This window comes from Bufo bufo, chromosome 1, assembly GCF_905171765.1.
Source record: "Bufo bufo chromosome 1, aBufBuf1.1, whole genome shotgun sequence".
In the NCBI taxonomy this organism is placed as follows: domain Eukaryota; kingdom Metazoa; phylum Chordata; class Amphibia; order Anura; family Bufonidae; genus Bufo; species Bufo bufo.
The window spans coordinates 482,490,369-482,511,629 of NC_053389.1; the positions used below are offsets into that span (position 1 = coordinate 482,490,369).

General features: G+C 41.8%; 1 protein-coding gene across 1 annotated transcript in view; it reads left to right on the forward strand.

Moving 5' to 3' along the window:
* TPH2 (tryptophan hydroxylase 2) overlaps window positions 1–21,261 on the forward strand; it is a 375,446-nt gene that overhangs the window by 24,444 nt on the left and 329,741 nt on the right. The window contains exons 2-4 of the mRNA XM_040410003.1: window positions 4,980–5,120; window positions 15,440–15,623; window positions 20,438–20,538. Coding sequence (XP_040265937.1) covers window positions 4,980–5,120; window positions 15,440–15,623; window positions 20,438–20,538 — 426 coding nt within the window. The remainder of the gene's footprint in view (window positions 1–4,979; window positions 5,121–15,439; window positions 15,624–20,437; window positions 20,539–21,261) is intronic.

Consider the following 21,261-nt stretch of genomic DNA (forward strand, 5'->3'; position numbering starts at 1 on the left):
AGGGACCGTGTCTAACAGGGTTAAGATAATTGGTGAATGGTCTGAAATGACCAGTTCACCGATATTTGTGTCAACCACCCTAGGAAATAGATGGGGGCCCGTAAACCAATAGTCGATTCTTGACCATGAGTTCTGCGCGGTTCTCCACACATATAGCATGAATGTATCATCCAACAGGGAAACTAACAATCCCCTTCCTCCTTTTTCCCCATAGATTGAAGGCTTGTTGGACTGTTTACGGTCTTCTCTTGCATGTACTACTGCATTGAAATCTCCTCCCAGTAGCTTGTTCCTAACAGGGTCTTGTAAAATCCTATCTCGTAGGGAGTCAAAGAAGGGTCTTTGAGCAGCATTGGAGGCGTAGACATTATAAATGTGCAGTTCTCCGTCTCGTTCCTGAAGTTTTAGCACTGACTTTCTACCTGCGTCATCAGCATAATGGTCATGTGCTCTGTGTACTAAGTTCCTGTGTATTAGTGTAATGACCCCTGCTTTATTCTGCACTGCTGGGGAACCAAATACCTTCCCTACCCATAGCTTAGCCATTCTCTGGAAGTCCGATTCAACTAGGTGTGTTTCCTGCAGATGGGGCGATATCCTCGCCTAATCATTTAAGGGGACGCAACACATCATGCGCTTCTGCGGGGAACGCAAGCCCTTTACATTCCACGTAATTATCTTAACCATTAGACAAACAGCATTTCCCCCCACCCTTGCAGTAATGGATCATACAGGTATAATAGCTGACTGCAGGACTAACATAAATTAAATTCCAATTTATTAACGTAAACATATCAAACTGTAACTTATCAAAGTGAAAAAACAGAGTATAGTGGACTTCTCTTTTTTCTGGCATCTTGCGACACTCCTTTTCCCTCCCAACTAAAACTTTAGCTTACTTAGGAAGAAAGCTGAATAAGTAAAACAGAAATGCTGGAATTCCATGTCCATTAAATGTGTGGGGTTGACACTGGCCAAAGAGTACCTTAGCGCCTATGTCTCTGTTGATCTTTAGGAGATGCACTGGGGCCGTCTTTCGCCTGTCTCGATGAAGCTGGAGGCGATGGAGATTGTTTCTTCTGTCCCGTGGCAGGTTCTTGCACTTCCACTTCCTCACCATCTTCACCGTCAAGTTGATATGGACCCTGGGCAAAAAAGGCTTCAGTGTCAGAAGCTGAGTTAAAAGACTTATAAGAATCATCTGCACATTTCACTCGCAGCTCAGCTGGAAATAGTAGTTGGAAGCGGATATGGCGCCTATATAAGGAGGTACAAAGCGCACTGAAGGTTTTCCTTCTTTTAGTCACCGCTGTGGAGTAGTCATTAAATAGCATGATTTTATGGCCTTGATATTTCAGTGGTTCTTTATGGGCCCTATAAGCTCATATGATCTCTTCTTTGTTGGTAAAATCCAGGTATTTCATGATGACCTGTCTAGGTCGGTGAGATCCCTCCGCACCACATTTGGGGTCATCAGCCGTGTTTAGGTTTGGTCCCAGGTGATGCGCCCGTTCCACTTTCCTTAGAGTTGGGGTGAGACCTAAGGCTTTTGACAAGTCCAATTTGCAAATGCACCTCATATCTGAGGCAGGAATTCCTTCTGGCAGACCCACCAGGAACAGATTACTGCGGCGGGAGCGGTTCTCTAGATCATCAACCTTTAGGTCATCCACTATTTTCTGGAGCCGTGCCATTCTGCTTGTAGTGCCCTCAAAGTTGTCCTCCAAATCTGATGTATGCTGTTCCAAGTCATTTAAATGCCAGCCCTGTTGGTTTAGGGCTTCTTGCAGCTCAGATAGCGCAGATAGAGCAGATCACTGATAAGGAGGCTTTCAGATCAGGAGCTAGGCGAACTGCCACCTCTACTGCTAGGCTCTTTAGGCCCGCAGCTGGGAGCGGGTGAGACTCTAATATGTCCTTTTGAGAGGGAGCCGATTGGAAGCTGAGCAGATCTTCAGTCGGCGCAGCAGTAACCTGCTCCAACGCCATCTTGGGAGCAGTGGTATTCAGCTGCTTGCTGCACGTGTCTGCCCCGTTGGTCGCTTTTTTCCCACTTCTCAATATGTATCTCTCCATAAAGTCGGGTAAACGTTTGCGGGCTCACCCACACTAAGGTAGGGGAATCTTTTGCCCGTAGGCGGTTTGGAGAGTATGTAAATGCCGGGAGGGTTAGCGGAGCTCTGCTAGTCGCGTCTCCTCATGCCAGCGCCGGAACCGGAAGTCTGGAACAAATAATTTCAACTGGTGTGATATACCAGTTGCCCCCCAGAAAAACTGATTGAAGCAGGGGTGTGATAAACCAATTATATACTTTCTATATAGTGCATTTGGGTAGTGCAGCATTTGTTTGCGGTTTAGCCGCGTTACCTCAGCTACACAGAGTGACAAACGCCATTGGAACAAATAATTTCTACTGGAGTGATATACCAGTTGCCCCCCCAAAAAACTGATAGAAGCAGGAGTGTTATATACCAATTATGTACTTTCTTTATAGTGCATTTGTGTAGTGCAGCATTTGTTTGTGGTTTAGCTGCGTTACCTCAGCTACAGATAGGGACAAACGACATTAGAACAAATAATTTCTACTGGTGTGATATACCAGTTGCCCCCCCAAAGAAAACTGATTGAAGCAGGGGTGTTATATATCGATTATATACTTTCTATATAGTGCATTTGGGTAGTGCAGCATTTGTTTGCGGTGCTGCTGCGTTACTTCAGCTACAGATAGTGACAAACGACATTGGAACAAATAATTTCTACTGGTGATATGCCAGTTGCCCCCCCAAAAAAAAGTGAAAAAAAAGGGGGCTACAGTAAAATTGTTATTCAGTGACCGCATAATGTAGCTCGAGCCACATAATCAGAATTTCTTTTATGTCAGGTGAATGCCTAATTTTTAAGGCCCGTACTCCTGTGGCCTAAAATAAACATTTTCTAGGCTACAACAGGGCACATTTCAGAGAACCGTTTTTTTTTTTTTACTAATAATCCCTATACTGCGAGCTCTGCATACATATGTTAAATAATCATTTCTGTTCAGTAGAATTTGCTAAAAAGCGATTTTTAAAATATGCAAATTACCTTGCTACCAGCAAGTAGGGCGGCTACTTGCTGGTAGCAGCCGCATCCTCCGATCCTAATGATGCCCCCTCCGCATTGTGATTGACAGGGCCAGGGAACGGAATCGTTCTCTGCTGGCCCTGCCTGTTAGCATTCAAAATCTGGCGCCTGCGCCGCGGCCGTACCTATCTTCAATCTGCGCAGGCGCACTGAGAGACGGCCACTCACTCGGCCGCTCCATCCTCAATGCGCCTGCGCCGATGATGTCACATCTACACCCGGCGCATTGAGGAGAGAGCGGCCGCCTCTCAGTGCGCCTGCGCAGATTGAAGATAGGTACGGCCGCAGCGCAGGCGCCAGATTTTGAATGCTAACAGGCAGGGCCAGCAGAGAACGATTCCGTTCCCTGGCCCTGTCAATCAAAATGCGGAGGGGGCGTCATTAGGGTCGGAGGATGCGGCTGCTACCAGCAAGTAGCCGCCCTACTTGCTGGTAGCAAGGTAATTTGCATATTTTAAAAATCGCTTTTTAGCAAATTCTACTGAACGAAAATAATTATTTTACTTATGTATGCAGAGATCGCAGTGTAGGGATTATTAGTAAAAAAAAAACGGTTTAGTGGGCTGACAGAAGCCCTTTTAAGAATGCTATTATTTTCCCTTATAACCATGTTATAAGGGAAAATAATACAGTGAATACACTTTAATGGGGTCTAGGGTTGCTTTCATCTCTTTCATCTCCTAGCAACCATGTGTTAAAATCGCATCACATCCGCACTTTCTTGCGGATGCTTGCGATTTTCACGCAGACCTATTCATTTCTATGGGGCCTGCGTTGCGTGAAAAATGCAGAATATAGAACATGCTGCGATTTTCACGCAAAGCACAAGTGATGCGTGAAAATCACCGCTCATCTGAACAGCCCCATAGAAGTGAATGGGTCCGGATTCAGTGCGGGTGCAATGCACCCGCGCGGAAAAATCGCCTGTGTGAAAGGGGCCTTAATCTGCCCCTGCTACCAGCACACTTACACATTCTGTATTTGTATGCTGAAAATCTGCATAAAGAACACATAACTCTGCACTATTTATCATGTTTAGTGTGCTTTTTATGTTATTTTTAATATTTTTTTGCATTTTTTTAACACTATTGAAGTCTATAGGGAAAACCACTCTACAGAAGGTACAAAATCACACATACAATTCACAGGCTGAGGATTTTTAAATCCGCATGGCAGTTCAATTTCTATATGTACAAACTATGCACAATGTGCAGGAGATATGGCAAATCTCATTCTCTTTGCTGGTACTGTGTTACGCTGTTGTTTTTCTGCATGAAAATATGTGCGGAAAAACTGCATGCAATCCGCATTGTGTGCAGGTAACCCTAGAGAATATAATTTGAAAAAAATCCCCTTTAGGCTACATGCACACGAACGTATTTTGTTTCCGTGTCCGTTCCGTTTTTTTACGGATAGGATGCAGACCCATTCATTTCAATGGGTCCGCAAAAAATGCGGACAACACACCGTGTGCTATCCGCATCAGTATGTCCATTCCGTAGCCCCGCAAAAAAAATAGAACATGTCCTATTCTTGTCCGTTTTAGACATTGTTGCAATGGATCTGCACCAAAAAAAAAACGGATGGCATACGGATGTCATCCTTTTTTTTTGCGGATCCGCAATTTGCGGATCGCAAAACACATATGGTCGTGTGCATGTAGCCTTAATATTGCTTAAAATCGAGCTGATGAACATAATATGCTATTGACTGAGAGGTCACCACAAACCAATGTAAACCCTGGAGCATTGTGACTATGTGAATGGATCTGTCTACTTGTTATTTAATATGTGCTTGTCATTGTTCAATCAAATTATTATTATTATTATTGTTGTCATTATTATTATTGTATTTTTCAGCGTGACAAATTGAATGCTGTGAAAATTGATGAGAACAAATGTAGCAAATCCGAGCCAGCTGCTGAAATAGAAAAAACAGCAGTTGTCCTCACTTTGAAAAATGAAGTTGGAGGTTTATTACAAACTTTAAAAATCTTCAAGGTATGTTTTCTTTTCTTGGATGTTAAAGAAAGAAACAAAATCATGTTCAGCAAATTGCTCACAATAAGCACATATTACCAGAGGGAAATGATAGCTGAGTTATCCTACTTAGTACATGGCCCACAAAGAAATATTATTTCTTAGTATTATTTTAGCTTTATATTATACTCAAGTTAATTAAAGGGGTTGTCTGGAAATCCCCCTGCAATAAAGAACTGCTAAATACTTTTTGTGGACATTTTCTCATTAGGATTAGTGGGAATATGAAGTTTTGTTCTGCCAGATTTTGCTCCAGCAAGTGTCCAGGGTCGGACTTCACTGTGATATGCTCTCTAAATTGAGCTACTTTGCAGACCCCCTCCCCCCTCTGAGGGACAGCTCTGGTTGGATGCTATAGCTGTCGCTCACAGAGGGGAGGGGCTGTACAGTAGCTCCGCCTCCATGCAGAGAGCTCCAGTCCAGTCCCCGTAAAATTGTCAGTACACAGTGGCGTAACTACCATAGTGGTAGACCATGCGACTGCTATGGGCCCAGGGCAAGAGGGGGCCCAGTTGGGATTATCTCCCCTTCTACTGGGGGTGAAAACTTGGTCAGGACTCCACCCTCTTAATGAACATCTTTTAGCAAATGAGGCAGTGGAAAAATGGCCCAAGGGTCATTGAAAAGGGATTTAGGCAGAAACCCTTCTGTCCTGTGTGGGGGGCCTGGTTTGATCCTTGCTATAGGGCCCTTACTTCTCTATGTACGCCACTGCCAGTACAGGTGTATATTTACAGCCTTTTTTCTATATGAAATATTGTTTAATAAGCCATATCTGAATTCAACAGTACAAAATTACAAAAAAAGTTCTAATGTGTTTAGGATATAGTCTGCTTTTCTAATAAGTTCCAGTAGTCCTGTTGCCCGAGGCTTGTCATTTAGAAGATTTATAGCCAAGCACTTTTCCAGTAGAGCAGGTGTACAGATGAATATTGTCTCAAATGTTAGATGAGCTACATTTGTACCTGTCTAATTAAATAAATCACCTAGGTATGATTCACGAAGCCCAATTACATCTTAATGTGGACTTTATGGTTGTAACTATCATTTGGGTTCATTAATTAAAGCCAGTGCAGAATTTTCTGTACATCTTGAACATATATTTAATGTCTTCCCTAGCAGATTAAGTGTTAGCTGTAGAAAAATTTATATATATATATTTTTTTTATCGCATAATTTTAACTCATTTTATAAGCAAGGGGATGCCAGTGACAGCTAGATTAGAAATACTTGAGTATGCTATGAAATGAGGTCCTCTTCCATTATGCCATCTAGTATGTACTGTACCTGTGTAAAAGGTGATGCTGTATGTAAGTGTACTGTAAGAATGGATTTCATTGGATTTAACTAGTGGGTGGTCAGAAAGTTCAGATTTGTTGAATATGACCGTTATAAAAGGAAATTACATGTTAAAAGTATGTTTTCAATCATGGAAAAAGTAGCATCACTAAGTGATGTCCTACTTTTGGTTTTGTCTTGTTCCACACTTTAAGAAAAAAGGTGAAAAAAAATGTATTTTATGTGTGCTCATTTTTTCACCTTCTAAGGAGTCAGATTGGTGCAGCAGGCACACTCTCATAATTGTACTTTTGCAATGAAAAATCAAACAACCTATGCCATGCTCTTTTAGTTAACCCTTAGGCTATTGGAGGTTTTTTAGTTTTTGCATTTAAATTTTTCTTCCCTATCTTCCATGAGCCATAACTTTTTTATTATTCTGCAAATACAGTGAAGGAGTTTAAGCATGCATGGGATAGGCATAAGGCTATCCTTCATATAAGATAGGGCCAGGGACTATTCATAGGATTCAGATATATTGGGCAGACTAGATGGGCCAAATGGTTCTTATCTGCCGACACATTCTATGTTTCTATGTTTCACATATCCATATGAGGATTCAAATCAATTTCCGGCATCCTCATTGGCCTCAGAGGATGCCGGTAAGAAGCTCGGAAGCGTGAGCTTCTGGGTTTTTCACCCTTTAGATGCCGTGATCACACTTGATCATAGCAACTAAAGGCTTTAATGACTGCGATCAGCATTATTGCCAGTCGCGGTCATTAGCCTTGGGTCTCTGCTGTTTGAAACAGCGGAGACCCCCGGCCATGGCCATGGCCATGTTTGCCCATTGCTCCAGCTCAGTACATGTATGGCACTGGTAGCTAAGGGGTTAAAAGGAACCTGTCACCATGAAAATGCAGTGCAATCTGCAGGCAACAGGTTATAGAGCAGGAGGAGCTGAGCAGATTGTACAGTTTTATAGGAAAAGATTCAGTATAGCTTTGTATTTATTTCTGAGCTCAGTAGACAAGTGGGTAGTCGTCACCAGTGATTGGCAACTATCTCTATACACACACTTATACAAGGAATATACTGAGCTCAGCTACTTGAGAAACCTTAGCGCGGTGCTCGGGCTCAGACATGTCCTCCTAGTATGACATGTTGGCTAATCTCTCAATTTTATCATCAGTTTGAGGGCTTAGTAAGTCTGCAGAGTGCACCTGTCTTTGCTATTATTATACTGAGTTTAGAAAGAGCAGCGACCTAAATGAATGAATTACAAGTCTACTCATCTCCTCCTGCTCTATAACTAGGGTGGCCAGACGTCAAGTTTTAGGCTGGACTGTCTGGTTTTCTGGCTCCCTGTCCTCCGTCTTGCGCAGGGCCTGGACGGACATAGGGATGTCCACCCTTTCAGTTGCTCACACTCAGACAGCAGCATTGCGCTGTCTGAGCGTGAGCTGCAGGAACTGGCTTCTCTCACCCCCAGTCAGTCATTAGAGCCGCAGACATGGCTTATCAGTTTGGGGGAGTGGCCAGTGAGGTCCGGTTTTCTTGGGTGAAGCCAGTGGCCACCCTATCTATAACATGCTACTTGCAGATCAGACGGCATTTTTTGATGGTGATAGCTTCCCTTTGAAGCAATGAATACCTTAGAATTTTATTTATTTATTGCCGTTTGCTAAATTAAGCAACTTTTTAAATAGTCTCCAGTGCTATTGTTGCTGTTGAAATGACAAACACCTCTGTGGAACCTGACAGTTCACATTATAAGTACCATTATAAGTAAGTGGTGTCCATGGGGTGCTGCAGATGTTCCTCCTGCAATAGTTATAGCACAGTGTAGGTGTGAACAGAGCCTCAGAGATGGAGAAGAACCCCCAGAGTCTGCAGGAGGAGAGGAAGAAGTAATATACGCTGCATCAGGGTAGACAGAGATAAAATCCCAAGGAGAATCTCCAGGGGCAAGAGAGAGAATTCACACAGGTAGCATCTGTGAAGAAATCCCATGGCAGACTCTTGAGGGAAAGAACCCATTAGTGTTGAGAGTGAGGAGATAACCCACATGGAATCTGCAGGGATAAAGAAAACACAAGTAGCATTAGTGTAGGAAATTGAAGATTATTGTTACCCCCCAGGAATGGTCGACCAACAAATATCATGCCGAGAGCAAGGAGTATAATAGTCACAAAGGAACCCAAGTAACCTCTAAGCAACTAAAGGCCTTTCTTACATTAGCTGATATTAATGAGTCCACCATCAGGAGGACACTGAACAACAATGGTTTGCATGGCAAGACTGCAAGGAGAAAGCTATTGTTCTCCAAAAAGAACATTGCTGACCCTCTGTAGTTTACTGAAGATCACCTGGACAAGCCAGATTTCCAGCATAAAAACCTCATCCCATCTGTGAGGTGTATTACAGTTCTATGTATAAACTATATACAGTACAGACCAAAAGTTTGGACACACCTTCTCATTCAAAGAGTTTTCTTTATTTTCATGACTATGAAAATTGTAGATTCACACTGAAGGCATCAAAACTATGAATTAACACATGTGGAATTATATACATAACAAACAAGTGTGAAACAACTGAAAATATGTAATAATCTAGGTTCTTCAAAGTAGCCACCTTTTGCTTTGATTACTGCTTTGCACACTCTTGCCATTCTCTTGATGAGCTTCAAGAGGTAGTCCCCTGAAATGGTTTTCATTTCACAGGTGTGCCCTGTCAGGTTTAATAAGTGGGATTTCTTGCCTTATAAATGGGGTTGGGACCATCAGTTGCATTGAGGAGAAGTCAGGTGGATACACAGCTGATAGTCCTACTGAATAAACTGTTAGAATTGGTATTATGGCAAGAAAAAAGCAGCTAAGTAAAGAAAAACGAGTGGACATCATTAATTTAAGAAATGAAGGTCATTCAGTCAGCCGAAAAATTGGGAAAACTTTGAAAGTAAGGGCTATTTGACCATGAAGGAGAGTGATGGGGTGCTGCGCCAGATGACCTGGCCTCCACAGTCACCGGACCTGAACCCAATCGAGATGGTTTGGGGTGAGCTGGACCGCAGAGTGAAGGCAAAAGGGCCAACAAGTGCTAAGCATCTCTGGGAACTCCTTCAAGACTGTTGGAAGACCATTTCAGGGGACTACCTCTTGAAGCTCATCAAGAGAATGCCAAGAGTGTGCAAAGCAGTAATCAAAGCAAAAGGTGGTTACTTTGAAGAACCTAGAATATGACATATTTTCAGTTGTTTCACACTTGTTTGTTATGTATATAATTCCACATGTGTTAATTCATAGTTTTGATGCCTTCATAGTCATGAAAATAAAGAAAACTCTTTGAATGAGAAGGTGTGTCCAAACTTTTGGTCTGTACTGTACATAGAACCGATCATTGGACTGGATGAGATCAAGATAGAACATACAAAGGCTTTACTGATCTCGCAGGAAAGCATGTTACAATGGCAACCAAACTGGCTCTGTAATTTGTGAATTGATAGGAAACTATTGTATTGCTGGTATCTCATTCCATATTGATTAGTCCATAATTTATCATTACTACATCACTTTTACAAGAGACAGAAGGAGACTATTTGTGTTTTTTGCATGCAAAGGTTTTAAAGTTTACACAAGTAAGATTTTGACGAAATGTGCAACGTTTTGGACTTTAATACGAGTGTACAGCGGCTCACCCCACCTCTTACAAGGACCCGGTGCTCACTCCGCGGATTCACCCAAATCCGTTAAGAAAATGCAAATAGATAAAGTGGTTGGAGGGCACTCAAATATCTGACAACATTCAAGGCAGGATATCAATAATCCTATTTTATTTGCATAAAGCTAATATAATGGCATAAAACTCATAAAATCTACATACATATAATATAAAATATTGGTATAAAACATATACACATGTCCATGTAGTAATACTCAATCAGCCCTGTGACCATATAAAATCGTCAGATCGGCGTCACTCGTGAATGTCCACACTGGATATAATCGCCAGATCGGCGTCACTCGCAAATGTCCACACGACACTAGATATAATCGCCGAATGGCACGTGAGTCACTTATGATTGTCCGCACTAGATCACCCGTTCAGGCGTCCACATGCAATAGGAATCACTGGTGTAATAACTTCAAATAAGCCCCATAGGGCAGAGTACTTTACCCCTCTTCTGTTCCTGTGGACTCCTCCAGCAGCAGCCGCTTAAACTCACCCGGCGTCCCGAGCGGTTAACAGGTCTCAAACGCAGCGTCCCACGTGACCTGGCTGCCTCTCATGTGATACACACTGCTCTGTAGAAAGCTGGTGATATGCTGAAAGCTGGTGATATGCTGGGTCCTAGAGTCCAGACCATATGTTAATCTTAGTATCGGATATCATTCACTGGGGGTCCAAGGGGAGGGATGCCTTGATGATATTAGCACCTCAATATTCCATAGTAGAGTCCTGTGCTGTCCTGAACCGTACGCGTTTCGGGGATCAAGCCCCTTCCTCAGCAGATGTCATCTCATCCCGCAAAAAAAATGAGACCATAACTAAGACAATCTCCCAAAAAATAAAAAAGATATGGCTTTCAGAATATAAGGACACTAAAACATAATTTTTTTCTTTCAAAAATGCTTTTATTGTTTAAAACCAAAATATATTTTTAGAAACAGACATATTAGGTATCGCCGCGTCTATAACAACCTGCTCTATAAAAATATCACATGAGCTAACCTGTTTAGTGAACACCATAAAAAAGGTAAAATAAAAACCGTGCCAATAAATCAATTTTTTGTCACCTTACATCACAAAAAGTGTAATACCAAGTGATCAAAAAATCATATTTACCCAAAAATAATACCAATCAAACCGTCATCTCATCCCCCAAAAAATGAGATCCTAACTAACTAAGACAATCGCCAAAAAAATAAAAAAGATATGGCTTTCAGAAAATAAGGACACTAAAACATAATTTTTTTGTTTCAAAAATGCTTTTATTGTTTAAAATGCTCAAAAAGTAGTATGTACTCCAAAATAGTACCAATCAAACCGTCACCTCATGCTGCAAAAACTGAGCGCCTACATGAGATAATCGCTCGAAAAATAAAAATATGGCTTTCAGAACAAGGAGACACAAAAACATGATTTATTTTAAAAATGCTTTATTATGTAAAAGTGAAACAAAAGAAAACAAAAGACATATTTGGTATTATTGTGTCCATAACAACCTGCTCTATAAAGATAGCACATGATCCTGAAATAACCTCCCACAGCCCCGGAAAATGGTTTCGCCTCCTCGCCACATCATCTTCTACCTTCAAGAAATGCCTTGTTCTTCTTCCAGTCGGCCGCCAGAAACCTTTAGGCAGACGCAGTACCGCCTGCGGCCTGCGTCTGCGCGATCATCAAGCTCCTGAGGCAACAGCCTCAAAAGTCTCACTGGGCATGCGCCGAGCCCAGTGACTTAATCTGAGTGCTGTTGCCTCAGAAGCTTGATGATCGCGCAGGCCACAGGCAGTACAGCGCCTGCGCAAGGTTTCTGGCGGCCGACAGGAAGAAGAACGGGGCATTTCTTGAAGGTAGAAGAAGACGTGGCGAGGGGGCGGAACCATTTGCCGGGGCTGTGGAAGGTTATTTCCGGATCAAGAGGCGTTCTTGGGCTTCAAATTAAGGCAAGCTGGGCACTGCAGGGGGGTGTCACTGGGCTCCAGAGAGGAAAAAAAAAGCTTAAAATGCTAAAAGGAGGTGACAGATTCCTTTTAAATGGTGTTTTAAAAATCCCTGATAGACCAAAATGAAAAATTAAAAAACATAATTTATAGGCTCATATATGAGCTACAAAATCATCACAAAAAAAAGTTTAAAAATATATAAAAAATTTAAAAATAAAAGTTTAAATCACCCCATTTTCGTATAATTAAAAAATAAATGCCTAAATTAAAATAAATATAAACATCATGGGTATCACCTTGACCGAAAACGCCCATGCTATTAAAATATGGCGAATGGTGTAACGGAAAAAAGGGTCAAAATGGCCAATTTGCCATATTTTTTTTATTGCTTCTCTTACCCAATTATTTTTTTTAAAAATCAAAAAATCATGCACACTGCAAAATGGTATCAATAAAAACTACAGATTGTTCCACAAAAAATCAGCACCTAAACAGCTCAGTAGACATAAGTTTTAAAAAGTTATGGGGGTCAGAATATGGTTAAGGAAATAAAAAATAATTATCAAAGTTTTAAATTTATTTTTACACTATTTAGACATAAAGAACCTATACATATGGGGTATTGTTGTAATCGTACTGACCCAAAGAATGAAGGGCATGGGTCAGTTTTGCCATAAACGAAACACTGTGGGAACAAAACACGTAAAACCGTGGAGGAGTTTCTTTCCAATTCCACTCCATTTGGAATTTTCTTACCACTTACCACTACATTTTATGCCATAATTAATGGTGGCATTAGAAAGTACAACCTGTCCCGCAAAAAATAAGCCCTCATACAGCTATGTGACCAGAAATGTTAAAAAGTTATGGCTCAAGGAAAATAGGGAAGAAAAATGAAAACGCAAAAATGAAAAAAACAACTGTATCCAAGGGGTTAATTTTTGTGGAACACCTAAAGGGATAACAAAGTTTGTAAAATCAGTTTTTAATAACTTGAGTAGTTTCTACGGTGGGGTCATTTATGGGTAGTTTCCATTTTGTAAGCCCCACAAAGTGACTTTAGAGTTGAAGTGGTCCTTAAAAAAGTGGGTTTCGGAAATTTTCTAAAAAATTAAAACATTTGCTTCTAAAATTCTAAGCCTTATAAGATCCTAAAAAAAAACACATTGACAAAATACTGCAAATATGAAAGTGGACATATGGGAAATGTAAAGTAGTAACTATTATATGATGTATCACTATCTGCCTTTAAAACAGATACATTCAAATTTTGAAAGTTTTTAGTAAATTTGGGATTTTTTAATAAATCAAGGTGAATTATATGAACTAAAATTTTTCACTATGATGAAGTACAATGTGTCATAAGAAAACGATCTCAGAATAGCGTGGATACGTAAAAGCTTTCCGAAGTTATTACCACATAAATTGACACATGTCAAGTTTCCAAAAAATGGCCTGGTCCTTAAGGTGAAAAATGGCAAGGTCCTTAAGGGGTTAAAGGCTATGTACAGCTTCAGGGTAAATTTGTTGTAATAATTGCATTTTATGCACTTTAGGCTACAAATATTTTTTCAATTGGTCTTTATTAAAAATATTCATCTGTTCTATCATAAAGGATTAACTATTTGTCTAGCTGTGTGAATCGTACTTTCACTTTGTGCCAGTCATCTAATAAACCTTATCACTAAATTACTAAAAGGTGATAAACACTTATTTAAACCATATTCTTATCAGTACAATAAGTGAGCTACACTGCCTGTCAAAAAAAAAGTCGCAACCTGGATTTCACTAAGGAAATAGGTATGAGCCTCCTATTGGATAATTACTGCATAGGTGATTATCTTTCAGCTGGCAACAAGTTATTTAACCCCAACTGGTGCAATGAGTTGCTTCTCATTTCTTAAACAACCATGTCGAAAGACACATCCCGTGGTCGTGGAAAAGATTGTTTGAGAAGGGTCAAATCATTGGCATGCATCAAGCAGAGAAAACATCTAAGGAGATTGCAGAAACTACTAATATTGGGTTAAGAACTGTCCAACGCATTATTAAAACTGGAAGGATAGTGGGGACCCATCGTATTCGAGGAAGAAATGTGGCAGGAAAAAATCCTGAATGATCATGATCAGCGATTACTTAAACGTTTGGTGAAATCAAATCAAAGAAAAACAACAGTAGAACTCAAGGCTATGTTTAATAGTGAAAGTAAGAGCATTTCCACACACACAATGCGAAGAGAACTCAAGGGATTGGGATTGAACAGCTGTGTAGCCGTAAGAAAACCACTAATCAGTGGAGGCAAACCAGAAAAAAAAGGCTTCAATTTGCTAGCGAGCATACAGATAGGAGGACTCTGGAGCAATGGAAGGTCATGTGGTCTGATGAGTCAAGATTTGCCCTGTTCCAGAGTGATGGGCGCATCAGGGTAAGAAGAGAGGCAGATAAAGTGATGCACCCATCATGCCTAGTGCCTACTGTACAAGACTGTGGGGGCAGTGCTATGATCTGGGATTGCTGCAGTTGGTCAGGTCTAGGTTCAGCAACAGTATGTGCTCCAAGAATGAGGTCAGCTGACTACCTGAACATACTGAATGACCAGGTTATTCCATCAATGGATTTTTTCTGGGCATATTCCAAGATGACAATGGCAGGATTCATCGGGCTCAAATTGTGAAAGAGTGGTTCAGGGAGCATGAGACATCATTTTCACACATGAATTGGCTACCACAGAGTTCAGACCTTAACCCCATTGAGAATCTTTGGGATGTGCTGGAGAAGGCTTTGCGCAGCAGTCAGACTCTACCATCATCAATGCAAGATCTCGGTGAAAAATTAATGCAACACTGGATGGGAATAAATCTTGTGACATTGCAGAAGCTTATTGAAACAATGCCATAGCAAATGCGTGCCGTAATCAAAGCTAAAGACGGTCCAACAAATTATTAGAGTGTGTGATCTTTTTTTTTTGGTGGTGCCTTTTTTTTGGGACAGGCAGTGTATAATGAGTGTTTAGGAGGTCAGAGATAAGAGATATGGAACCATCAGATGAGCTGCCTGAAGGGAAACAGCAAAAATACAGAGCCTGCTACTAGAGAATATCAATTTAATAAAGACCAATTGAAAAAATGATTTTTAGCTTAAAATTTGTGCAATGCAATAATAATAATAAAAATGCCCCCAAAGGTGTACATGGCCTTTTTTTTTTTTAAATACTTCCAGCATTCATTCTCATCACTATTATTTGTATTCTCAGGGAAATGCCATTTATAATATAACAGTAGGAGGTCATTATTGGTTCTCTCATTTGTTTTATATTTTTTGTTTCTTCAGGAAAAATATGTGAGCATTATTCATATAGAATCCAGAAAGCCCAAAAATGGGAGCTCCGAGGCAGAGATTTATGCAGAATTTGAATGCACTAAGAAAAAAGCCCAAGAACTAATTCATCTGATAAAGCTTCAGCCAAATGTCATCTCCTTGAATCCTGCAGAAAGAAAATGGCGGGAAGATGAAGGCAAGACCTCGGTTCACTTTACATTTACAGTATTATAAGGTTATTAAAGGGGATGTTTTACTTAAAAAAAAATTCTGCCAGTGAAAACCAGATAGTGATTCATACTGTATCTTTTTTTTCTAATATGTTTTTATTTTCTGATTGCAGATTTTTTTAAAATCTATTTTGTTAAAATGTGTTTTACAGCCTTCACCATGGCCCATAGATGAAATAGTCTGGAGGGGACTTATTGATTTATATGTTAGCATTTTCTATAAAGGATCTGTGACCTGCGCAAAGGTCATTGAGCGGAGAGGGAGAGTAGATATGCTGCGACAATCTCCTACTATAAAATGTGGATATGTTTTCTATATATAGGTGACCTCACTGTAATCCTGTCTGTGATGATAATCAGATGATTGCTGAAAAGTGATTTGTACAGACTAAAAATGTATTATTAGGTTTAAGGTGGATTTATATGGACCAAGGAACAGCCGATTGTTGAGAAGGAAGCGTTTATTAAGTGGAGGTGAATCGCTGTATTTACATGCAGAGATCTCCTCCAAACTAGCAAACACTATTGCGATTGCTCCTCCTTAGGCCTCTTTCACACGACCATATGGCTTTTTCAGTGTTCTGCGGTCCATTTTTCATGGATCCGTTGTTCCATTTTTTTGTTTTCGTTGTGCTTCTGTTCCGTTTATCTGTATGGCATATACAGTATACAGTAATTACACAAAAAAAATTGCGCTGGGCATAAAAATTTTCAATAGATGGTTCCGCAAAAACGGAACGGATATGGAAGACATACGGATGCATTTCCGTATGTGTTCCGTTTTTTTGTGGACCCATTGACTTGAATGGAGCCACGGAACGTGATTTGCGGGCAATAATAGGACATGTTCTATCTTTCAACCGAACGGAAAAACGGAAATACGGAAACGGAATGCATACGGAGTACATTCCGTTTTTTTGGCAGAACCATTGAAATGAATGGTTCCGTATACGGAACGCAAAAAACGGCCCATAAACAGGGGGAAAAAACGGTCGTGTGAAAGAGGCCTTATACAGCTGCATTGGTTCAATAATAATTGACGTACCTGCACTATTGACAGTTTCGGTTGGACCTTTAGATGGACAGATTGTCGGGAACAAATGTTCGCAGGAACGTTCGTCCCAATAATCTGCCCAAATATCTGGCCATCTAAGGATTTTAGATGGGGTTTTTTTAAATTACAATGACCAAAATTCTTTAAAAAGGTGTTTAACATAAAAACTTGATTTAAACAATACGTCATTTTCTGATAACATCTATAACTGGATCATTTGTGATTATTTTTTACAAATAGAAAACTGTTGTACTGTTCTAGTCATTAGTAGAAGAGGGCTAATCTGTCATCTCAGGTGTTTTTCATTCCTAAAGGGGTTATCCCACACATTTTTAACTCTTTTTAACTTACTTATCTGCTTATCTAGAGGACATTCGTCACTTTGTTTAGGTGGGCAACAGTTAACAAGAGACAATCAAGCACCTCCATCTCCATTAGGCCTCATGCACATGACCGTTTTTTTTTAAGGTCCGCAAAAACGGGGTCCGTAGGTCCGTGATCCGTGACCGTTTTTTTTTATCCGTGGGTCTTCCTTGATTTTTGGAGGATCCACGGACATGAAAAAAAAGTCATTTTGGTGTCCGCCTGGCCGTGCGGAGCCAAACGGATCCGTCCTGAATTACAATGCAAGTCAATGGGGACGGATCCGTTTGACGTTGACACAATATGGTGCAATTGCAAACGGATCCGTCCCCCATTGACTTTCAATGTAAAGTCAGGAGTCCCTTTTATACCATCGGATCAGAGTTTTCTCCAATCCGATGGTATATTTTAACTTGAAGCGTCCCCATCACCATGGGAACGCCTCTATGTTAGAATATACCATCGGATTTGAGTTAGATCGTGAAACTCAGATCCGACAGTAAATTCTAACACAGAGGCGTTCCCATGGTGATGGGGACGCTTCAGGTTAGAATATACTAAAAGAACTGTGTACATGACTGCCCCCTGCTGCCTGGCAGGTGCTGCCAGGCAGCAGGGGGCAGACCCCCCCCTGTATTTAACTCATTGGTGGCCAGTGCGGCCCCCCCCTCCCCTGTATTTAACACATTGGTGGCCAGTGCGGCCGGCCCCCCCTCCCCCTTTAGTTAACACATTGGTGGCCAGTGCGGCCGGCCCCCCCTCCCTCCCCTGTAGTACTGTAGATTCATTGGTGGCCAGTGGGCCCCACCTCCCTCCCACTCCTAATTAAAATCTCCCCCCCTATCATTGGTGGCAGCGGAGAGTACCGATCAGAGTCCCAGTTTAATCGCTGGGGCTCCGATCGGTAACCATGGCAACCAGGAAGCTACTGCAGTCCTGGTTGCCATGGTTACTTAGCAATTTTTAGAAGCATTATACTTACCTGCGAGCTGCGATGTCTGTGACCGGCCGGGCGCTCCTCCTACTGGTAAGTGAAAGGTCTGTGCGGCGCATTGCTTATAGCACAGACCTGTCACTTACCAGTAGGAGGAGCGCCCGGCCGGTCACAGACATCGCAGCTCGCAGGTAGGTATAATGCTTCTAAAAATTGCTAAGTAACCATGGCAACCAGGACTGCAGTAGCGTCCTGGTTGCCATGGTTACCGATCGGAGCCCCAGCGATTAAACTGGGACTCCGATCGGTACTCTCCTCTGCCACCAATGATAGGGGCGAAAATTTTAATTAGGAGGTCGGGGCCCACTGGCCACCAATGAATCTACAGTACTACAGGGGAGGGAGGGGGGCCGCCGCACTGGCCACCAATGTGTTAACTACAGGGGAGGGAGGGGGGGCCGGCCGCACTGGCCACCAATGTGTTAATACAGGGGAGGGAGGGGCGGCCGGCCGCACTGGCCACCAATGTGTTAACTACAGGGGAGGGAGGGGGGGCCGGCCGCACTGGCCACCAATGTGTTAAATACAAGGGAGGGAGGGGGGGCCCACTGGCCACCAATGAATTTAAAACTGGGAGGGAGGGGGCTGTGCCCCCTCCTGCCTGGCAGCACATGATCTCTTACAGGGGGCTATGATACGCACAATTAACCCCTCAGGTGCAGCACCTGAGGGGTTAATTGTGCGGATCACAGCCCCCTGTAAGAGATCGGGTGCTGCCAGGCAGTAGGGGGCAGTCATGTACACAGTTCGTAATATATTCTAACTAGAAGCGTCCCCATCACTATGGGAACGCCTCTGTGTTAGAATATACTGTCGGATCTGAGTTTTCACTAAGTGAAAACTTAGCTCTGAAAAAGCTTTTATGCAGACGGATCTGCGGATCCGTCTGTGTGAAAGTAGCCTACGGCCACGGACCACGGACGCGGATGCCAATCTTGTGTGCATCCGTGTTTTTTTGCGGACCCATTGACTTGAATGGGTTTGTGAACCGTTGTCCGTCAAAAAAAAAGGACAGGTCATATTTTTTCGACGGACAGGAAACACGGATCACGGATGCGGCTTCAAAACGGTGCATTTTCCGATTTTTCCACGGACCCATTGAAAGTCAATGGGTCCGCGAAAAAAAAACGGGAAACGGCACAACGGCCACGGATGCACACAACGGTCGTGTGCATGAGGCCTTAGCCTTATTAACCACTTGTTAACCTCCCTTAGATAGAAAATAGTCCCTCAAATATAGCCCCAGATATATGTTTGGTATGTAATGCCCCTACAATTTCCTTTTCCACTGTTAAGGTAGAGATATAGCAATGTATTTCTATGAATTTTGAAGTAGGCATGAATGAATGAAAGGTGTCTGAGCCATTTCGCTATAAGATCACTATGCCAGCACTGAGGGAAGGTGAAGGGAGCGGGGTGTTAGTCCGTCATTGAATGCAGTAGAAGATAGACCAGAAGGATAAACAGCAGGGGAACTACCAATGTGGAAATCTAATCTATATTAAATACCTTAGACATAAGATCCCAAAATATCAGACATTTATGGTTTATCCTGTTGATATTAGATTTTTTAAGCTGGCTTTTAGACTTTTCCCAATGCGCTGTGTATCAGAGCATTGGATATTTCCAGGCAGACACAGAGCATAGGGGATTGGACAGAGGATAGACACTGAAAGGATAGAGGCAGAGTTTGAGGAGCTATTTATCAGCGTTGTCCAGATTTAACCCCAATTTCAGTTTGGCCAGGACAGCATTGTACATAAAGAAAAAAACACACTGATCTGGTCCCTTCCCCTCCGTTTCAGTGTTGAGGGTCTGGTCCAGCTCTTTCCAGTACCCAGTGTGTAAATTTGTGGATGGGATCTCATGTGCTGCTGCAGCCAAACACTTGCCTCTGCGGTGATAGATCTTAAAACATTAAGTGGCTCAGCAATAACTTGCTGTTTGGGGACACGTCACCCAGAGGCCAGTGAGTACCTTTGCATTTGCAAATGAAAACCAACTAAAACATAAAATATAAATTCATGCAGACTTTCCAAGGGAGTTATGTTTTCAGGAGCTGGGTTTGCTGGGTAGCGCCCTAATAAGTTTGGGAGGCTAGATTTTCAATCTATTGAAGAACTGGTGATGTTGCTCTTGGAAAAGGGCATAAGCCACATATAGATACGCAGTAGCAGGATTTTTGCCTTCTGCTATTTATAAAAGAGGGCCACGGGTTCTCAGCCCTGGAGCTTGGGCCATTATTTTTCTTTTTTTGTAATTGAGTGGTTTTCTAGGGAAAGTGGAGGGAAATGACAAGAGGAAGAAAATCCCTGCTGGAGCCCTTCTTTAATTGCTAAACTTAATACCCTATTCTTTCTTTCCAGTAGAACTTGATGGAGTCCCCTGGTTTCCGAGAAAGATCTCAGAGCTTGATAAATGTTCCCACAGAGTTCTGATGTATGGTTCTGAATTGGATGCTGACCACCCTGTAAGTATGATATATGTGGTACATGATGATAGATGATATCTTAAAAATATTTAATGAACAAACAAGTCTGCAACTTATTTTTATTGCTTGAAGTCTTTGTATGTTGCTGGCTGTATGAGTTTATTTCTTGCCTTGCTGTTTTTATAGATGAAAGATGTTTTAATGTTTTTAATCTGGTAATTTGTGCAGAAACGCTTGGTTTTGCTGCTTCTTTTTTTGACCAAACGGCAAACAAGAATGAAGCAACTCTATCCAGATGTATAAAAAGGATTTTTGGTCACTGAAATATGAGCAATGGTTCTGTCTAGTGTGTATATTCCATAATTCTGCATGCAACTGGGTGTACTCCTGCATAACATGTGATGTAAAGCTGTGCCACAAAAAGTCTCCATATACCCCAAGCCTAAGTAGAAGATCATAAGTACCATGGGGGATGGATAAGTAAGGAAAGTAGCAAGTCATGCCAGTAGGAGAACGTTTGTAATGTACTTACCATTCCGAAGTCGCATGGATTGACCCCTCTGGAACCTAGTCACGTGACATTCCTGTTCTGAAAATCCTGCTTTTGCTGTCGTCATGTCATCTACCAGGTTTCTGGTCTGGGTTATGGATGGAATATCACTATAGACTGGGCCAGAAATACTCCTTTCCATTTGCCACGTCCACAGTGCAAGTGACATCCATAGACTTGGCTGGAAGGCGTGTCATAAAGGCGGGTTTGTG